The sequence below is a fragment of the Neofelis nebulosa genome, chromosome 8, assembly GCF_028018385.1.
Source record: "Neofelis nebulosa isolate mNeoNeb1 chromosome 8, mNeoNeb1.pri, whole genome shotgun sequence".
Classification (NCBI taxonomy): Eukaryota; Metazoa; Chordata; class Mammalia; order Carnivora; family Felidae; genus Neofelis; species Neofelis nebulosa.
In genome coordinates, this window is record NC_080789.1 from 12,075,022 (window position 1) to 12,096,739 (window position 21,718).

The following is a 21,718-nucleotide window of genomic DNA, read 5'->3' on the forward strand; positions in this document are numbered from 1 at the left end:
CCTTTCCCCTGGTACTCGGTCCTTGCTGCTTCCTAGTTCCTTTTTCCTAATTTGCCTTTTAAATTTTCAGTGGGCAAGTAGCCAGGTAACCAGGACAGAAATGTATTTCTAAAACAAAAATAAATAGTTTCTGAGAGAAGGCCTGGTGGAGTTTCCCTGCCTGCTGATGAAAGTACATGAACATCTTGGTATTTTGGGTACTTGGAAGACCTTTTGCTTCCTAGTTACCATGTTCTAGAACAGCTCTGTCCAATAGAACTTTCTGTGACAATGGAAATGTTTTTTATCTGTTCTGTCCACTAGCCTCATGTGGTTCTTGAGCCCTTGAAATGTGGCTAGTGTGACTGAGGAATTAAAAATTCAATGTTAACTAGTTGAATTAAATTCAAATAGTGACTAGAGCTTACTGTGTTGGATGCATGATTTTATTTATTTATTTAAATATTTTTTAAGGTTTATTTATTTCTGAGACAGAGATGGAGCATGAGTGGGGGAGGGGCAGAGAGAGAGAGGGAGACACAGAATCCAAAGCAGGCTCCAGGCTCCGAGCTGTCAGCACAGAGCCTGATGCGGGGCTCGAACTCACAGACCGTGAGATCATGACCTGAGCTGAGGTCGGTCACTCAACCGACTGAGCCACCCAGGTGCCCCTGGACGCATGATTTTAGACTCTGGATAATTCTATACAGCAAGCTTGATTGTAGTGGAGCTTGGATTGGGATGCTATTTTACTGTGCTTAGCAGAACACATTTATAGTATTGGAAGGGAGGCAGTCAGGAAAGTTGGTGTTCAGTTTAGCTTAAAGTAAATGGATTGGAACTGCTTTTTCATACCAGTATTATGTTTATTGCAAACTAATATTCTAAAGCCATTGGTGCAGGCATGTATTTATGGTTTGTAGCTATCACAAAACTTTGAGCCCTTTTGGTTACTAGGGCAAAATTAGTAGCGCTCTAACTTTATTTATAGGACTTAGTTAGACAGTTGCCTGAGTGCCAGAAACTCCTACAAATAACTTTGACCTTCCTTAATAAAAAGTCAAGGGATAAAACGTTCCATAATAGAAGATCTCAGTTGTATGTGGTATATATAAAATACTGCTTTTTAATAGAGAAATTGAAAACAAATAAGAAACCAAAGGAATAAATAAATGATAGATTTTGATATCTACTAGGAGGAAAATAAAACGAGCACAGTAGTAGAGAGCAGGGGCTTGGGCGAAGGATCTCCAACTGGAGAGAGTGGTCTGGAGAGTTTTTTTATTTGAGGAGGTGTTTTTAAGTTGAGGTCTGAAAGATAAGAAGGAGCCAGCCTTGCAGAGGATAAAGCAGGATGAGGAGAGGTTTCAAGAAGAAAATCTTCGGCGGGGGGAGGGGGGGAGCTGAGGAGAGGGGTGGACTAGATCAGGAATTGGCGTGAGGCCAGTGCATTTAGAGCCTAGTGATTGAAGGCCAGGTAATGATGTGCACTGAGGTTGGAGAGGCAGGCACTTAGCAGGTCATCTAGGACCTTAAAGGCCAGTCTAAGGACTTCAGATAGAGGACATTGTTAAGTGTAAGGCGAAGCTATAGAATCATGGGAGTGATAGGATCTGATTTGTGTTTCAAAAACTCCCTCAGGCTGCTCTGTGATGAATGTTTTGAAGGGGAGCCACAGCGGAAGTGGAGGAACGGTGATGTCCAGGAAGGAACCGACAGTGGCTTGGCTTAAGGTGGTGGCAGAGGAGACAGGGAAGTCAGACACACAGAACCTGCTGATGGGTTTGATGTGAGCGGCGTGGGATAAGGGAAGGGACCCTGCCTTTCCTAATTGCCAGGTGGTCCCACGTATCGAGGTAGGGGAACACCAAGTGTATACTGGGTTTCCAGGGGGTGGTGGTGGCAGAGAACTAAGAGCCCGTAATGTGGGACTCGTCTGTGAGATGGCTGAAAGTCCCACTGGAGCGTGAGAAGAGGTCTAGGCTGGGTTATAACTTGGTAGTTATTAGCGTGTTGATGGTATTTGAAGCAATGGGAATGGATGAGACAATTCAGATAAAAGAGCGTGACCCAGGATTGAGCTGCAAGGAACGCTTTCTTTCTAGAGATCTGTTGAGGGAGAAGCCAGAAAAAGTCACTGAGAAGAAGTAATCTGTGATGTAGGGGGGTGATGGTGGGGGAACAGTCCCCGGACTATCGTATCTCAGAAGCTTAGAAAAAGAGAATGTCTGAGAAAGTTGGCAACTGGGTTGAATCCTGCGAAGAGATCAGATAAGTCGAGGACCACAAAATGCCCTTTGAATTAAGTAATATGGAAGTCGTTGACATCGACCATTTCAATGGAGTTCAGTGGAGTGAAGGGCTTGGAAGCCTTATTTTGAGTAGATTGAAGAAGAAATGAAGGGTGAAGTGGAGACAGGTGTTGTCAGCTTTTTGGGGAAGCATTACTGTGAAGTGGTGAGCAGGGTGGTAGGGAGGTAAGGGGTCAAAGGAGAAGTTTTTAAAAACCATGGTTCATTTTGTCATTTGCCTACTATAGGCCATTGGCGTTTTTTAAAGTTCTTTTGCTCTTACAGATTGCTGTAATGAACTTCCTTCTACAGTTGTGCGGCTTTTCTAAGCTAGGCTCCTTGGAGGTTGGAACTGCTGAGCCCTAGACCACGTGTGCTTCAGATTTTAATAGATCCTGCCAAACTGCCCCCCAGAGCGATGGCAGCAGTATGTGCTTTCCCCATCAGCGCGTGAAAGCGGAGGGAGGTTTTTCTGAGGGTGGGCGTGTGTTTATTTGCTGGCACGATAGTGATGAGTAAAGAGGTGATGAGGATACAAGAGGCAGGGTGATCAGCAGAGCAGCACAGTCCTTACAGGGGTGCCCGGGGAGGGGCGTGAGCACAAGCGGTGAAATGGGCCGTGACGCCAGGAATGCTTCCTCCGTTGTAGCAGAGCCTAAGGAAGAGGAGATTCCTGCGTTTCTAGGTAGGATTGTAGATTTGGTGGACAGAAGACGCTGTCTGAATGCTTCTCTTATTTGTTTGTTTGTTGGCTTGTTTATTCATTCATTCATTCATTCATTCATTCCTTCCTTCCAAAGATTTTATTTTTATTTATTTTTTTTCCATTCTTTTTTTTCAATTTTATTTTTTATTTTTTAAAATTTACATCCAAATTAGTTAGCACATCATGCAACAGCGATTTCAGGAGTAGATTCCTTCGTGCCCCTTACCCATTTAGCCCATCCCCCCTCCCACAGCCCCTAAGATTTTATTTTTAAATAGTCTCTGCACCCAACGTGGGGCTCAGACTCCCCACCCGGAGGTCAAGAGTCACCGACTGGGCCAGCCAACTGAGCCAGCCAGGCGTCCCTGAATGCTCCTCTCTTAAAATGAAATATTTGGGTACAGCAACAGCTGAAAGTCAGATGGTGGGGAGAGAATTGAAGGAGGTTTGAGGAGAAGGCAAGAGTCATTTTGGAGAGTAGGAAGCTTACAAGGGCAGCTTTGGTGGGATTGCTTGGCGTGGATGAGTGCCCCGTTGAGCTTTGTGATCATGAACTTCTAGTGAAGTCGGCCAGCTTGGTTATGTGATCTTTTTCCAGCAGCATTCAGTTGTGTGGGCACAAGCGCAGAGAACGCAGATAACTGTTTCACCAGGATTGGAGATTGGAGTTTTGCCACGTGGCAGGGATGGAGAGGACACGGGATTGAGGGTGTTTGCAAGGGTGCGATGCTAATTACGAACTGTGGAATCACAGTTGGACAGAGGACGGAGTGGAAGACGTGGCTGGAGCAGGTAGATAATGAAAAAGTGGTTGGGATACGGGCTTCCCAAGAGGGCAGGAATTGTACCGGAGGGGTAACAGAGCGAGTTACATGGAAGTATGGGAGCTTATTTAAGAGTACGATTGAAACATGGTAAAGGAAGAACAGAGCTCTTAAGATAATGTAAAGATAACGCATCTTCCTCTTTTAGGGCCGGTTGCTCTGGGTTCCCTAAACACTGCAGGGGTAAGAGCGCTAATACATCACCAATTTGCCTGTAGCTGTACTGAGAGGGGAGCTTTGAGATGCACCCTTTTCCCCCCTCCACCCATGCATCTAGAGCTCACTTTAGACTTCATAGAAGGTAACCGCAGTTCAGAAGAGGTTTCTGAAACCATGCTCTTGACGACATTGGTCGTGGGAATAGGAGTGGTACTTGACCGGCCCGAGCCGCAGTCTCTGGGAACTCACAGTGTGTGTCCCCTGAATTCCAAACCTCACCTGTATCATTGATTGCTGGCAGTCTTGGTAATGGGCAGAGGTGGCCTGCAGGGTTATATCCAGGGTAAAATTTCCGTTGATTTTGGCAGTCTTGATTGATTTTATCAGTGAGTAAGTATAGCGCAGTGGAAACTGTCTTGGAGCCCTACAAACTTGGGTTCAGCTTTTGGCTCCTTTGAGTCCCAAGGTCCTTTTACATGTGAAAAAAAAATAAAGCAGGGCCTCCCTTACAGAGACACTGTGAAGATGCATTGAGAAAACGCATGCATGGTTCAGGCACGTGGAATGTTCTTTGTACATAACAGCTGCTGGTGGTGTCCTGTCGAAGCCATCAAACGGGTGTGATACTCCCTCCTGGGTTTGTCTTGCAGGGGGTTGAGTCCCCTGACCAGAATGCAGCCACGTCTCCGCCTTTCTTCCTTGAGTCTCTGGCGCTTTGTGAGGACAGTGCTTTATCTGGACCAGCTTTTCAGACTTGAATGTGCCTGCAAACCACCTGGGGCATTTGTTGTGATGTTGATTTTGATTCTGTAGGTCTAGGGCGGGGCCTGAGAGTTTTCCTACTTAAGTAGCTCCCCGCTGATGCTCAGGCTGCTGATACTAGTCTATGGGTCATATTTTGAGTAGCAAAATTCTGTTAGAGAACTGCCCTGTGGGAATCCTTGCTATTTTAAGCTGAGAGGAAGCAAGGTTAAAAGAGCCCTATTCTTTGAACTTTTTTTTTTTTTCAACTCAAATTCAGTTGGCCCTCATACGGCCCATGTCTATAGCTCAGTGTTGTGGTGAGTCTGTGTTGTCTCTACCCGTCCCGAAGGCGAAAGGAATATAAATTATGTACAGAGGGTTGTCTTGGATTTCTTCTGGAAAAATCTTCAGTGCCTGATCTCCCAGGTATATTTTTACGAAATTTTGTTGGCTCCTCAGATGGACACGCTTCCCCAGCAGCCTTTTATACCCACAGAGAAACCTGCATAAAACATGCAGTCTCTTGAATTGTTAGACTTTGTGGCAGAGAATACGGAATGTGGCTCCAAACCCTTTCTGAGCGTCTGGCCCACCAGACTCTTCACATTACAAAATCCAGCACTTTCAGAAGTAGGAATTCGAGATGCATTATAGGGCTAGAATTACTGGCAGCACCCATATTGCTGTCCCCGATAATCTGATTTTTTTCTTTCTCAGAAGCAGGCTTGCCAGACTTCCTCTGTGGGCCCTCCCTCGGACATTTCCTTCTCTGATGCTCTGATTCACATGTTCTCTCCTCGGAGCTGATACTCAGCCGCTGAGTTTCAGAGTACAGTCACACAGCCTGATGAAATGTTCTAACAGAATGAAGTATGTGTGCATCCTGATCGTATGTACGAGAGAAGACCGTGATCCTTTTCAGAGTGTCTTCATGGTGTGGAATTGTTAACACCTTTGTGTCTCTTCACCGGCTATAAATCATAGGTTTCCTTATTTGACTTTGACGATTGGGGAGATTTTTTTCCCCCCTCTAATGTCTTTGTTTTCTTTCCTTCCCCCCCCCTTCCTTTTTTTTTAAGGTAGGAAAATGCGGACATGCAGGAGCATGAATAAAGAAGGTTCGCTTAGCTTGCCTGTGAATTTTTGGAGTTTTTTTGGTGTCTGTGACGAAAACACAGAAGAGTTTGATTTCCGACCAGACTGTTTACCCAGTTTTAAAAATCATGATCAGAAAAGGAGAAAAGGGAGAGAATCGTTTATAGGAATTTACAAACTCTCCCTGTGGTTCCAAAGTTTATAATGGATCCACTTAGGAGTGTTTTGGAGGTCGTTTTCGGGTTTTTGTGACATATCTGAACTTTTCTTATTTTGTGTCGGAGCTCTTTTCTCTACGCATTTTTCTTCTACTTGGCTCCAGGAGAGTAGGAATATCTTTATCCCATCCCAAACTTGACCAAAAGATAACACCATAAAGGGACAATACGCGAAATTCTATCGTATTTGTTTTTTTGATACTTGGTTGAGAATGAACGAGTCCGTTTTGTGTGTTCAAAGAGTTTGAAAAGACTGCAGTGGCTTAACAGTGTGATTTTAATGCAGATATTAAGAATGGAGTATAGAGAGGTCTGGTAACTTAAGATTTCCGGCATAGACTATGAAACTAGAGAGGAAAGTTGCATTTAAAAATTGATTATAGATGTAACCGTTTATAGGAAGTCAAGATTTATTTTCCCACTGAAAAAAAAAAGGCTGTCTCATGTTTAGATTTGGAAGTTCTTAGTCCTCTTTTGTACTGGAAATGAGGTAATCCTGCCTTCAGAGGAAGCAGAGAGGTTCTGCAGAAAGCAAAAGAAAAGGTGTGGGTGAGGCTGAGAATACTGGCCCCACCTCCAAGTTTAAATGAGCTGGGAGTTGAAGGTGGGAGGAGAGAAAAGGTATTTCTTATAAGCTCTCTGGCAGAAGGCAGGTAGTTGGTGGTGGAAGAAAAGGAAAAGTGACTTGTCTCCTACCCTAAGAGAACAAAGAATTCCACTGGAGCGGGCCCTAATACGGAAGCACTACAGCAGGAAAGATTAGGCGGGGAGAGCCAGCGGACCTGTACCTGTGCAGGGCCTGCCTTGAGGGTGAGGCTTGCAGACCTTACTTGGAGATTTTACAAGCAGGCGAGAGCCGTTTCAACATGTCTGAGGGGAACAGAACCCTGAGGCAGCTGCAAGGGGGTAGGCCTCTTGTTTTGGGTTTTTTTGTTTGTTTGTTTGGTTGGTTGGTTTGTTTGTCTCATTTTGTTTTTCCTTTAATTAAAGGAGTGAAATATTCCTCAAAACACAGAATGTATAGTGGACCTACTGTGTGCTAGGTACTATGCAAAAGATTCCATGGCCCGAAATAGATGGACTCTACCCTGAGAGGTGTGGCTACAGGAGTCAAGATTGGTAGGTACGGGAATGCAGTGGTAACTTAATGCAGAAATGGCAAGAGCCGCGTTACAAAGGCCAGGCTCGCAGCGGAGGGAGGGAATCATGCATAGCCAGGGTGGGCTTTTGGATGTGAACCTGCAGAAATGGGTAGGAAGTAAGGAAAGAGAGTGGGCATTGATGGATGAAGGAGTCGGCTATTTTCTGAGTAAGAACCAGCAGGACAGATGATTTGGTGATACCTGTTGTTCACTGTGGAACCTAATCGATCAAACTATGCCTGGCGAATTGGAGGAAATTTCTAAACGTTTGCGCTGCACTAAATTAGGAAACGTGTCACCAGGAACTTGACAGCTTACACATTTCTATCACTGGAGCTAATGACAATGACTCCACAAGGAATACTCCTACACACCGCTTTTGGTTGAGGAAACAAGGGCCTCATCGGGTTGAGTGATTTTCCCCAGGCCATGATGATAATCCTTGCAGACCCAGCTTCCAAACCCGTGCTCTGTCCCCTGCTCTGTCCCCATGTCTAGTAAATCTGCAACATGGTAGGCACTTAGAATCCATGTGACCCTTGTCTTTTCTCCCTTCAGAAGGGAGGCTGTGTTGATCTGAACTAGGGCAAGTGGTAAAAAAGATAAAAGCCCACTTGAGTTTTATATGGAAGTTTTCTTCTGTTTTAAATTCGGAATTATCCAGGAGAGTGGTGCAAGGCCAGCCTTTCGGGGGAATATAGGCTCTGAGCCGGTTCTGTGTTTATGCTTGGCTTCTGAGGGGGCTCCGGAAGAAATGGACAGGGGAGAAACTTGACTCAATTCCCCTTGATCTTCTTGGAGGGCAGAGTTTTTTGGTTGCTTCATTCATGTTTAAAGAACCCATCTTAAACTAGTTTATGTCCAGCATTAGAAACTGGTGCTGGTGGTTTATTGCTAGCCCCGCCCATCCCTGCCTTTTGCAATAATCCCTGCGAGTGATGATTGTGTTTCTAGAAGTAGAATGGCAGAGAGAGATTCCCTGAAGGCAAATAGAGAGAGAGAGCTGTACTCTCCAGTTCAGACACACGGGGCTGGGAACTCCCAGAGAGAGAGGGGGAGAGGGAGGGAGAGAGGGAGGAGAGAGCACAACAGAACAGTCAGCTGGAGAGGAGGGAGGAGGGGGGAGGAGACCGGTCGTTTCAGATTTTTAAGCTCAAGTGATTGGGGGGGGGGGGGTTTTCTCCCCACCCTGAGCCCTTGCCCCCCGCCCCGAGTCTGGCACCTCCTTTCCTCCAGTTCACTGAAGTGCCCTTTTGCAGTCCAGGATCAACTGACCGCTGAGTTTGAGCAGCCCGGTCTGACATGATGTACCTCTGGGTGAGTACAGAGTGCTGTGGGTGAGGGCTTGCACTTGAACATATAAGGAGTGGAAAGCTGCGAGATTGTGCTCTAGCACGAATGGCCTTCCCCTCCGAGCACAGACTGCCACATCCCCTTCTACTCCCAGGTGTTAGGTTCTTGAAGCCTCGCCGCCGTGATGGTGACACTGGTTGTTGTTGTTTTTTTTTTTTTTTTTTTAAAGTGTTGTTTATCTTGTTAGACTTAGGCGCAGGGGTGAGCTCCCAGTGCGGCGTCATCCCTTGGGCTTGGCAGGTCTGGAGAAGGCAGATGGGGGCGGGCGAGATGAGCCGGGCCGCCTGGGAGCTGCAGTCGTCCTCGCGTGCCAGGACCCACCTGGGTTTTGCTTTGGGGGGCACTGCGTTCGCTAACCAACCCATCTCTCTAGCTATCGAGAGCCAATAGGTGGCGTGGTTCTTGATGAGGAATAAGCTTTTAAAAGTTTTAAATAATTTTTATTGTCCTCCACAATCGTCTGATGAAGTAGGTCACTGTTGTTATGAAAATTTTATGAGGGAAGTAATTAAGTCACAAAGTGACTTGCCCATGGTCCGACACCAAGTCTGTAGCAGCTAGAATAGTAATTAATAACCAGACATTAGAAAGCATTTTACATTTGCCAAGAGCTTAATACCTTCACATTATTTGAATTTATTGTTCACTGTGGCGTTGTAACTTGGGATGGAGAGAAATCTACTGGGATTGGAGGGGTTTCTAAGTTGTGAAATGTGATAACTTTTAGGGGGATGACAGGGACAACGATACGAGAAAAAAAAAAACCCACGCTACTTGTAGTTGCGAAAATAAGAGCATCTGTAGCCCCTTGCAAAGATGGCGGCGCCCTCTCTTGAGCAGACAGCTGTTGTGTGTTGCTAAGGGAGCCTCCTGGATGTGATGCCCTTGGCCACGAGCCAGCTTTTGAAAGTTTCACTTTGCCCTTTGCCCTTCAGCCTAGATATCTGGAATTGCAGAAACCTACTTGGCTCAGACAGACTAAATTTATAAATATCAGAAGGCAGAATTTTAACTAGGTTTATGGAGACGGAGCTTGGCCACAGAGGGCGTGTGTGTGTGTGTGTGTGTGTGTGTGTGTGTGTGTGTGTGTTAGAGGGACTTCTTTTCCTCCTTCTCCCTTCGTATTCGAATATGACCTTGAAGTGTAATTTCCTCCCCTTATTGATTTATTTTTCTAGCGCTTGTGAGAAGTCAAAGAGCTCTGACACACTTTCCATCCTTTAAGTAGTTTTTAGCTCCCTCCCTGTGAGCTAGGTATCTGTGTCAAGGGTCCCTGCAGCCTTCTCGGTGGGACTGATCAGCTATCTGTTGACGAGAGGATGGGTTATTCTGTCTTGATGCGTTTGGAAGAGGAGTTATGAAAGGAAGCAAATTGCATTCATCTCATTTCTGCTCATTTATGTTTGACGAGAGCAGACAATGACGGTCTCCTCAGTTGCTTTCTTTGTGCTGCCAGTTATTTGTAAATTTCTCTCAGCCCCCTGTACTTTTCAGCCTTAGAATAGAGCTTCCGAACCAGAGTACCATATGTTGGATTGAGATACACACACCCCAAGATACCTGTTCCCCTCCGCCCTTGGAGCAGCCACGTGGGGCTAGGATTCCCCTGGTCACTTGGACACATGCATTCTCGTTTGCCACTTTGTGCCACAAAACCACTACAACTGTCTGTGTGTGCCGTGACATCTGAAAGTTTGCGCAGCACTGTCCGGAGGGTGAAATGTGTGTCAGCTCTGTTATTATCTGCATCATCTATCCCAGTGCCCCACACATTTGTTGAACTCCGTGAAAATGTCCAGAGGGAGCCATAGCTACGTAACACCCAGATATAGAGAGGGGCATCTAGGTGGTCAAGCATCAAGCGGGGAGGCATTGAGGAGGTCCTGTGGGGAAAATTTATTGGACAGGGAATGGGAGAGCAGAGTTTTGTCTAGGCCAGTGCCCAGCCGTGCAACGTTGGGCAGTCATGTAACTGATGTGAGCGTCAGTTTTTACATCCACGAGATAATAGAACCTCCTGTAATGCTCGGAGTCTGTGAAGTGAGTTTGTGTAGCAGTATACGTGCCAGAAGGACACCCGGGGGTGCAAGAACGCTTGGGTCCTGGTAAACTGAGAAATTTGTGAAAGGTAATCACCTCTGTTGCCTGCTTGGTTCGATACCAGTTGTGAGTTACAGGTGCTATTTCTCGGGATTCTGGAAAAATTCCTGAACCGTGTTCACTTGTCAATACCTCTGAGTGGCATGGACATTCTTAGAACCTGTAGAGCTGAAGAATAAAAGAGCTCATCCAAGCATTTGGGTTTGTGTAGTGAGACGCGGCTCCTCGTTTGCTTCTGTGTGTCTAGAACTCTGAGGTAGAATGCCGTCCTGTGCTCTCTGTACGTGTCTCTTGGCCAGATCTTCCCCCCACTTAACTGTTGAGTCACCTGCTTTTTAGAGAATTTGGTAGCCTCAGTGGACAACATGGTATGGCACCAAAATATGCATCTTAGAGACTCTACCGGGTTTAAATCCCACCTCTGCCATTTCTGGTCGCGTGGCCGTAAACAAATTACTTAACCTCTCTGAACCTCGGTGTCTTCATTTGTCCCGTGGGGAAAATAATACCTCTCATGCGGGATTAATGTCAGAATTTGAGATCATCTAAGAAGTGTGCTTAACGTGGTGTGTGGCACACAGTAGATGTTCAGTAAGTAACTGTTTGCTTTGCACATTTGCGTGGACGGGACCACTCACCACCCCAGAGCATTTCCCCCAGCATGTTAAGAACGCCTTTGAATTTGTGTAGGGAAAACGATGGTAAACACAAACTAGTTTCGTGTGAAGAGTCTCCCCTTCATCAGTATTTTAAGTACTTGTGACTAGAGAACCCTCATTAAAGTTGCCTCCTGATGGAGAACATCCCCGTTGTTTTTTCTCAACTTTTTTGTTCAGGTACGATCCTGTTAAGCTTTCCTTATGAGGACGATCCTTTATTCTGGGTCTCCTCTTCTTGGCCTAACACAGGAGGGAGGGTGGGGTGAAGGGGGAGGGGAGGGAAGAAGGGAGACACATAATTCCTGTAGTGAGGGAACTTACTTGTTTGATGAGCATACAATTTATATGCCGTGAACAAAACTATAGACCATTTACTTAAATTCCCAGAAATTAGGATGTGTTCTCCTGGTCTGAGCTGATCTTAGCTGGACTGGTCCCAGGCTCTCTCACCCATATTCTTCTTTTTTTAAATGTTTTATTTATTTTGGGGGCGCCTGGGTGGCTCAGTCGGTTGAGCGTCCGACTTCTGCTCAGGTCATGATCTCTCCGGGTTTGTGAGTTCGAGCCCTGCATCGGGCTCTGTGCTGATGGCTCAGAGCCCGGAGCCTGCTTCAGGTTCTGTGTCTCCTCCTCTCTCTGCCCCTGCCCTGCTCATGCTCTGTCTCTCTCTGTCTCTCAATAATAGATAAACGTTAAGAAAAAAAATTTTTTTTAATGTTTTATTTATTTTTGAGAGAGACAGAGAGAGAGAGCGAGCGAGCAAGCATGACAGTAAATGGCAGAGGTGGAAACTCAGTCCCATCTGTTTCCAACTCCGTGGCTGTCAGTTCTCTTTACACTATCCTTTTTTGGGAGAAGCTGATGTGTTTGGTTCGTTTACTTTAACTGTTTATTGAGCGGTAACATACATGTTAGGCATCTACCTCGCTCAGTCCCCAGCACACCTGGGAGCTGGCCATTGTTCATTTCACAGCTGGGAGAGCAGAAGCATTAGAAACTTGCTGAAGCCGCACAGCTGAGAGTCGGCAGAGGTGGCATTTATACTCCGGTCTGTCTGGCCTCGGAGCTTACTGCGCCGTGCTTCCCATCTTCTGTTTGTTCAGTGCCGTTCAGTTTATCACCACCACCGTCTAGCATGATCTGGGCTAGACTAGAGAAATGAAAATAAGTCCCCCTGAATTCTGTTTCCATGCCCATTAATTATTGGAGACAAGTTACTTACCTGCACATGCCTTGGTTTCCCAGGCTGTGAAAAGAAGGTGGTGGTTTGGGGAACCTTCATGGTGTCATCTCAGAAAAATGTACCCTCCATTTTAGAAGTAAAGTCTCAGTAACTGATGGCTTCATCCTAAAACATGGACATGACAGACTCAGTCAGAGGACAGAGTGTTTGGTCTCAATGAAGCCATCTGCCAGCGTCTGACCTTTCTAGCATTAGTTTTCTGGTCTTTGAAGTGGGACTGGTAATACCAGACAGATTAGGAAGTAATCTTTGCTAAAGGTTTTTAGAAACTATTACGTGCGAAGCAAATATAAGGTAATAATAACCAGTTATCGTTCAGGTGACGGTCAGGCTAACATTTTGATGCTCACTTTTGGTCACAACTTTGCCATTCTAATTGGTCTCCACAGTGAAAAAACAAGACTGGATGGTAAATTGAGTTATCACAAAATGTAGAAACAGCTCAGTTCAGATAACACTGGAGGCCAGATCCTGTGACTATATCCTTAGCAGTGAAAAGCCATTAAAAGATTTTAAGTAGGATTGAGAGTAGGCTGAAGTGGAGTCGATAATTAGATTTGTTTTTGAAGAGAGAGAGATTAGAGGGGAGTAAGAGTGCAGAGAGAGAAATGGGGTGATGGTGTGTAATCGTGTAAGTGGCCGAGAGCAGTAATGGTGGCCCGTGCTGGGACACCCAGACCTAAGGAGAGATGTGCTAAAGGTGAAATTGGCAGGTGTCATGATTTGGGGAGGAAGAGGTCAGGGATCGTGAGTTTGATTTGGAATTAGTATTTTGGGGTTCCTTGGAGACGTTCAAGGGGAAATTCTGTTTAGTTGGCCACCTAGGTCTGGAAATACAAGGGAAGAGAGAGGCTTAAGCTGTCAACTTGGGAGGAATCTGCAGGCGGTGGGTAGTTGAAGCTGTGTGCAGGTATGAGGATGGCTTCAGACGAGAATGGCCTAGAAAATGGGAGAAAATGTAGAAGCAAGAAGAGAAATTAATTCCTGGTAGGAGACGAACCAACCCTCGAAGCAGGGAACAAGGTTCTGGAGAGGAGAGCAGAACCTTGTTCTGCGGGAGGAAAACCAGCACTCTAGGAAATTAAGGGAAAAGAGTGGCAGGAAGAGAGAACTGAAATATGCTGACAGCATCTAGGAGCTGAAAGAAACCTTAAGCAGAGGAGGAAACAGGCAAGCAGAGTGGGTGAGGAGTAGAAAGGGTCACAGATTTTCTAAAAAGGGATAGATTGGTGAGAAAGTATGTATGTTTGGGAACCGCATGTAATTCCACGTGGCTTGTATGTGTGGAATGAGTGGAATAGTGGTGGGTGAAAATGTAAAATTGTAGAGACCAGATGATCTGAACAGTTTAAGACCTTTGTTGGTTTATGCCAGTAAGGAACCTTTGGTGGATTTTAAGCAGGATCAGATAGGATCAGATTTGTATATTAGGAAGGTAATTAGGGGCTTCTATTATTATTTTTTAAGCTTATTTATTTTGAAGGGGGGGCGGAGAGTGTGTGTGTGTGCATGGGAGCAGAGCAGAGACAGAATCCCAAGCAGGCTTCATGTTGTCAGCACAGAGCCTGACGCGGGGCTCGAGCTTACGAACTGGGAGATCGTGACCTGAGCTGAAATCAAGAGTCGAATGCTTGAATAGAAGCCAAGAGGCTTCTGTTATTGTTGGAGAATTTATATTTATGTTGTGGGTGAAATTGGCTTGATGCATATTTTAAATCTCAGCAAACTGTAAGAGGTTAAGCAAAAGATTATATTAATAATACGAGACTCCAGTAGTTAACACATTTATTGATGACAACTGTGTGCTGATGGCTTTCCCAGGGGTCGGGAAGGAGAATGAACAAGATAAAGTTCTTTCCCATAAAGAGTATTTTTTAACTGGGAAAATAAAACCGTAAACATGTGGGGCGCCTGGGTGGCTCAGTCAGTTGGGCATCCGACTTCGGCTCAGGTCACAATCTCACAATCAGTGAGTTCAAGCCCCGTGTCGGGCTCTGTGCTGACAGCTCAGAGCCTGGAGCCTGCTTTGGATTCTGTGTGTGTCTCTCTCTCTGCTGCTCCCCCCACTCGCACACTGTCTCTCTCTGTCTCTCAAAAATGAATAGACGTTACAAAATTTTTTTAAAACCCTGTAAACATGTAAGCAAATAAGACGTTGAATGTGTGAACTAGGGTGAAATAGACCAGTTTGGGGTATTCAAAGGACCGAAAGAGGGGGTGTGTGGTTGGAGTGCGGAGAACAAAGAGAAAAGAGAGTGTAGGAAGATAAGACTGAGAGGTAGGTGGGGCCAGATCATTCCCCAGGATAGAGATTTGGTTAAGTTGGGAAGGTAATGGGAGATTTTAAGCAGGAGGGCGGCTTCCTTTAGGGAAAGTGATAAGGGAAGTCTGGAAGCTGTTTGCTGTAGGTGGAAGCAAGAGGTGATAGCTTAGACTCTGGAGGGCCTGTCTGGGTGGTGAGAAAGGGGAAATCTGGGTTCTTCAGCTTTTGGGTTGAAGAATTAGGATGGATGGGCTGTATCCTTACAACAGAGCAGAGTCCACAGAAAAACAGTGTTTATGGTTTGGACTTGCTGAGTTTGAAATCTCTGTTAGACCATCCAAGTGGAGAAGTTCAGTGGCAATTTGATATGAGTCTGGAGCTCAGGGGAGAGGTGTGAGTTAGGGTGGTAAGGTTGTGATTCATCTCTGCATATTTAAAGCCTGGGAGAAAACATCACCAGAGAATCTGGCTGGTGCCGAAGCCCCAAGGCATTTCAGTAGAGATCTGAAGGGTACTAAGAACTGAGTAGGGTAGGAGGGAGACAGGGCAAGTGTGTGATAGCCTAGACTCTGGAGAGGAAAGTGCTGGGTTTGGATAGTTTAAGACCAAATAATTTGTCGTGGGCCTGGCAGGATGTTGGTTATTGGTGAACTTGGTAAGAGCTCTTTCAGTTGGAATGATGTGGATAAAAAAAGCCAGTGGGAATGGGCTGAGTTGTTAATTGGTAGGTGAGGCTGTTGAGACCGTGACTGTTTAGAGTGGGGCGAAGAATTGGGGCAGGGACTGGATGGGTACGTGGGTTCAAGGGAAGATTTTTTTAAAAGATAGGTGATATCCAGGCATGTTTTATGTCAGTAGAAAAGAGCCAGTAGAGGGGAGAAATTGAGGACGCTGAAAAGAAAAGCTAATCGCAGGACCAGAGTATGTTATACCCAGCACACAGAAGAGGGATTGGCCTTAGATAGGGCCAGAAGCAAGTTTTCCTTTTTAGTAGGAAGGGTGGCAGAGTGTGTGCGTTTAGAGCCGGGTAGGCTGGCAGCATTGTTTTCGGGCAGAAGAGGGAGTCCTAAGATTGTGCCTGCTTTCTTGATCGATAGAAGATGAACAAAGCTGAAAATGGCACTGTAGGGAGTGGAGAAGTGGGGCAGATTTGTGGAGAGAGGGCCTGGTGTGAAACAGTGGTCATCTCATAAAATGGGAAGTGAGTGTACCAGCGAGGTATGATGGGCTTAAGATCTGTGGTCATAAACCTGATGTGAGTGCTGGCAGGTCAGTTGGGTGATTTTTATCCAGCAGTCTTCCGTTTAGACGCAAGAGAGGAGTAAGCAAGTAGTTGCATTTGATCAGGAGTTGAGGTTTCATCAGATGAGTTAGACAGAGAGAAAAAGGGGCAAGGGAATTAAGACTTAAAAAAAGATTTTTTTTTTTTAATGTTTATTTATTTTTGAGAGAACGTGAGCAGGGGAGGGGCAGAGAGAGAAGGAGACACAGAATCCAAAGGAGGCTCCAGGCTCCGAGCTGTCAGCACAGAGCCCGACACAGGGCTCGAACCCGTGAACTGTGAGATCGTGACCTGAGCTGAAGTTGGACGCTTAACCGACGGAGCCACCCAGGCTCCCCAGGAATTAAGACTTTTGAAAAGGGCTGTGTATAGTGTTAGACCCTCGAATGTAAACTGGCTTAGGAGGGAAGTAAGAATGTGAGGAGGAGGAGGAGGAGGAGGAGGAGGAGGAGGAGGAGGAGGAGAAGGAGTGGAAAAGTAGTAGGTCCACTTGTAGATTTGAGGTCTCAAGGAGGTCGGAGTAATGCGGCGTGGGAGAGCTGCTGGAGTGAGCAGCCTCGAGAGGGTGAGGGTGGTGTCCTCCAAGTGTGCCCGACAGGTTCGGAGATGGTGCTGTTACTGGTGAAGACAGTGCCCGGATAGGATGCCAGGTGGGTGCTGAGGTGAAGTGGTGAAAAAAAATAGCTGGTGCTAAAGACATTGAAACAGTGACACAGCTAGGAGGCCGGAGTGTCGAGTGAGTCACCTTAGGCGGGTGTTGAAGTTGTCAAGAAGGATAAGGCTAGTAAAGGAGAGAAGAGAGGGAGCCGTGTGCCAGGGCTTGAGGAGGTGATCTCTGTTTCAAAGGACCTGTAGTTAGGGTGGTGGAAGAGAAATGGTTTGGGAAGTACTGTTGGGAAACGAGGAGGATACCTGTAAGGTCCGAGGGTGTATGGTGATGGGGCTCAAGGAGGCTACTTGCCCCCAATGAGGTATGTTAAGGGGTGGGAGAAAAGCTTTTGCCGCAGAAGAAGCAGTATTGTGAGGGGCAGTCAGGTTTCCTTTAGAGCAGAAAGGTGAACGGACCGTCACAGAGAAGAGAGCCAGTATACAGGAGAGTCTACTGAGGATCGCTCTTGACTTCTAGGACTTGACTAGGTCGCTCTTGACTTCTAGGGCTTGACTAGGTCGCTCTTGACTTCTAGGGCTTGACTAGGTCGCTCTTGACTTCTAGGGCTTGACTAGATCACTCTTGACTTTTAGGGTGGGCCGAGTGGGTGATAGGATCAGAGGAGCAGATGTGTGAAGCTCTCTGGAATGAGCCATCTGGAAGTCTTGACTTCTGATGATGGTTGAGGCGAATGAAGGTGTGAGCCAGGATGGAATCGTTCTGGAAACCTCTTGGAAAAACAGAGTAATTAGTTGAACCTTTAAGCCAGCATAGTAGTTCTCCAAATTTATAGTGCATCAGACTGCACAGATCACTGAGCCCACCTCCAGAGGTTTTTTGTTTTTTTTAATTAATTAATTTTTTTGAGAAAGAGCACTCACATGAGCAGGGGAGGGGCAGAGAGAGAGGGAGGGAGAGAATCCCAAACAGGCCTTGCGCTGTTATTGCGGAGCCCAGCTCAGGGCTCGATCTCACGAACCGTGAGATCATGACCTGAGCCAAAATCAAGAGTCAGACTCTTTACTGACTGAGCCACCCATGCGCCCTTAGAATTTTAGACGCATTATGTCTGGGGTTGGGAATTTACATTTGTAATAAATTCCCAGGTGATGCTGATGCTGCTGGTTCAGAAACTGTACTTTGAAAACCATTGGTCCAGAGAAACTATTGTGGCTCAGTAAGAAGCTGTTTAGAATTGTAGCTTGAGGTGAAGTGTGGCCTGGGTGATGGGCAGGGGTTTCCTTGGGACAGCTGTGTCAGGCATCTCTGACTTTGACAGTTTAAGCAGGAAGTGAGTGTATGGTAATTTCTCTAGAGGGATAGTAATTTCTAAATGATTCAGTTTGTTATCAGCAGACATTTATTGAATATTTTATGTAGCAAAATGAGGATCCCAAAAGTTGTATTTTCTTTCTTAAGGATAATGAGGTTAAAGAGACACAGAAGCTAAGTAGATACATAACTGTAGGAAAGACGACAGTCCGTGGGTGGTATGGAAAGTTGTCAATAGGAGTTGAGGAAAAGGGGCAGTCACTGAAGATGGGATTGACTGGGGGAAGGTTTCTTAGGAAGTGTAATTTACATTAGATCCTAGCAGACTAATGGAGACAAGCCAGATGGAAAGCTGGCATAAGGAAAGGTGTGGTGTCCACAATGAACATGAAGCTTGATGACTGCTCATGAGCCCCATTGTTTTCACCCAGGCCTAAGACATCGTGATGTCTTATCTATATTATTATAATAATTTTCTGACTGGCCTTCTGGCTTCTGTTCTCTCTCCCCAACCCTGTTCCTGAAGTCTGTCCTCAACACAGCCGTCAGCAGTCAGATCCCTTTAAATGTCACATTATATTGTTCCCATGCCCAAAACTCTCCACTAGCTTCCTATCTCACTCAGAGAAGTCAGATGCCCTTGGCTGGCCTACAAGGCCCTGTATGATTGGCTCCCCTGGCTAAGTCTTTGACTTTATGTTCTACACTCCTGGCCTGTCTTTGAACATATCAAGCACACCCTTGTCTCCGGGCCTTAGCACTTGCCTAAACCCCTGCTCTTTCTCCAGATAGCAGCAAGACTCCCTTGTTTGCATGAAGTTTCTACTCAGTTCCATGTTATCAGGAGCACCCCATATAAATGGTAATTCCTACCTCTCTGCCTAGCATTTCGCCTCCATTTTCCCATCTTTATTTTCCCCATAGCACCTACCACCGTCTCTTTGACTTGCTGTATGTTTGTTTATTTATTGTCTCTCTCCTCCATGAAGAATGCATACAGGAAGCTTGCAGTTGTATAAGGAAGCTGCCTGTTTTACTAGGTATGATTTATAAGACTCTTTGTTTTGATATGGCATTTGACCTTAAGTGTCTTTTGTCATGTTTCAAACCAGAGTATGGAATTGCGTGTGTTGTTAAAAAACTTCCATATTAAGGGAATAAATTTGGAACCAGTTAAGCAAATAATGTGTTTTTGCAGGTTTTAAGTTGTTTGTTTGCAGGCCTCGAAAATCACTGTGGTCAGAGCACACCTGTGAGGGAGGGAGGGGGTGAGCCTGCGACTCCCAGACGCTTTCTCAAGTCCCTTCGTTTCCTTGCTCAATGAATGAAGCACATTTTAGGAGTTATAATCTTCCTTCACTAGCTCCTTTTTTTCTCCTCTTGGTTCTGGAAGTGTGTGGCTTTTGAAACTCATGGTCTGGTTTCAAGCACTGCGTTGTTGTTTAGAATTAATGTCCTCCACTGCTCCCCTTCACACGTGCTTTTTCAGAATCCCTCACTTTTATTAAATGAGATAACATATAGTCCTTGTAACCGTGAGGCCATCAGAGAACAGGTAGTCTGCAATGCCGGTGGAAAGGTTAATTAGATAATCTTAGTATAATGAGCTGTGTATGCAGCAAAGTATCCGACTAAAATACTGGCTTTTGATTCCCCTTGAATCTGTAGAGTTCTGTACTCGTACTGTGAATGCACTCATTTGGTGTTTTACTTGCTTCTTTGCATCTAGATCATTAATTCAGACATTAAATAAATCAAAGCCTACCTTTCATTCTTTAAAATTACTGTCACTTCTCCTGAGTGCGAGATGAGCCCTTTACTCACTGACTGTTTTAGCCAGATGACCACATCCGTGACCATCAGAAATGAGTGATTGTAGCTTCATTGTGTGTTGCATCATATGCTGATTATGGTTCCATTCCTGGCTCAGCTGCTAACCTGCTGTGTGATCATAACAAATCACATGATCTTTATACCCCTTGTTGTCTCTGCTATAAAATGAGAATCCTATCACTTACCAGTCACATTGTTGAATGCTGTTTCTCAAAAGTGGGCATCTAAATAAGAACATTCTTTTTTTTTTTTTTTTTTAAGTTTCTTTATTTTGAAAGAGAGAGAAAGCGAGTGCACACAAGTGGGAGAGGGGCAGAGGGAGGCGGAGAGAATCCCAAGCAGGCTCCGCACTAGAACTCCTGAACTATGAGTTCGTGTCCTGAGCCAAAGTCAGATACTTAACTGACTGAGCCACCTAGTAGGTGCCCCTAAATAAGACATCCTTAATGCTTTATTCTCTTTATTGGACTTGTAGTTGCCAGTTAGATAAAAAGCGATCTATTTTTTGCTGAGGTTGGACTGAAAATCTCACAAACATTACAATTTAAAAGCAGATGCCAGGGTGGGGGGCACACGTATAGGGAGAGCAGTGGCTCTTTTGTAGATGCTCCCCTCTGCTGTCGCTCATTTATTCTGGGTGTTTATCCTTTTGTTTTCTTGTTTAGTTTATTTAGTTTATTGAAAATAAGTTTCCTGGACTCACTAAAAGTCAAATCTTATTTCTGCATGTTGCTCAATACCATGTTCTCTGGCGCTGGGTATCTACAGATCACATCCTATGCCAGAGACATTCTCAGGATTGTTAAAGACGGTTGGGATTGGAAGGGAGAAGCGAAAAGAAATTCCCGACTACCTCCTATGTATGAGGCCAGTCCTTTCGCAACTATAATTTCGTGTTCCTATTACACCTTCTGATGCGGAAGCAGGGGTCAGGCCCCGTGGCCAGGTACTTGTCACCAGCTAGTCTACGATCACCCAGGACGGTCTGCAGTGATTCTACACTTGATCTTAGCCAAAAGGCCGAGAAGCGATGGTCTGCAGCGATCCTGACCTCCTGGTAGTCATGCCCTCGTGTCAACCCTTGCCTTTCTGTGTAGGCTGAGCCTAGTGACTCGATTCGAACTACTAGAATATGGCAAGAGTGATGGGATGTCACTTCCAAGATTTGGTTACAGAACATTGTGGTTTTCACCTTGGATGCCAGCCCCTCTAGCCCTCTCTCTCGCAGAGCCCTTCCATCGGAAGGAACAAACTGCCGTGTTGAGCAGCCCTGCCGGGAGGCCCACGTGGCAAGGAGCTGGTGTCCAGGGCCAAGGCCTGGGCCTGCCAACAGCCCGGTGAGTGTGCTTGGCAGCCGAGCGGGGCCAGTCCAGCCTCGGAATGACTGCAGCCCCGGCCGACACCCTGCTCGCGGCCTGTGGGAGACCCCGAACCGGATGTACCCAGCCAGCTAAGCTTCGCCTGGCTTCCCTATACACAGAAACTTAGGAGATAATAAATGGGGTTTTTTTTAAGCCACTGTGTGGCGAGAGTTGATCTGTTTCACCAGAAATAGGTAACTGCCGACAGATTCTGGTACCACAAGTGGCGTGCTGCTCCCCTAGCAGAAATTAATTTGTGGGAGTGACTTGGGAACTGGGCAGTGGACTTCGAGAACCGTTAGTGAAAGATTAGGGTACCCGGCACATGTTACTTGTGAAGTTTGGGACTTTGAGGAGATGGCCTTGAGGGTTTAAAGGAAAGGGAACTGGAGAAAAGGAGATCTTCGTTCCGTTCGGGCAGAAAGTTGAGCAACACTATTGTTTGCAGTTATGTGGCAAGCAGCGTGTGTTCCTGCCCCACGAACCGGGAGATCTGGCTAAAGTACACTTCCAAGCAAAACCTTGGAGGTGCCCCATGGTTACGT

The 21,718-nt window shown here is 45.9% G+C and overlaps 1 protein-coding gene across 25 annotated transcripts in view; it reads left to right on the top strand.

Moving 5' to 3' along the window:
* Positions 1-21,718, top strand: part of RBFOX2 (RNA binding fox-1 homolog 2) — a 287,236-nt gene that overhangs the window by 123,144 nt on the left and 142,374 nt on the right. Inside the window, exons 1-2 of one of the 25 annotated variants that reach the window (XM_058741443.1) lie at positions 6,628-6,922; positions 7,007-7,135. The exons of 22 other annotated variants lie outside the window; for them this stretch is intronic. Coding sequence is in view for 1 of the 3 variants with exons in the window: in XM_058741438.1 (XP_058597421.1) it covers positions 8,461-8,475 (15 nt within the window). In the remaining 2 variants the exon portion in view is untranslated. Of the gene's footprint in view, positions 1-6,627; positions 6,923-7,006; positions 7,136-8,350; positions 8,476-21,718 lie in introns of those variants that run through there. 2 more of the 25 variants (XM_058741444.1, XM_058741438.1) reach the window with 2 other exon arrangements.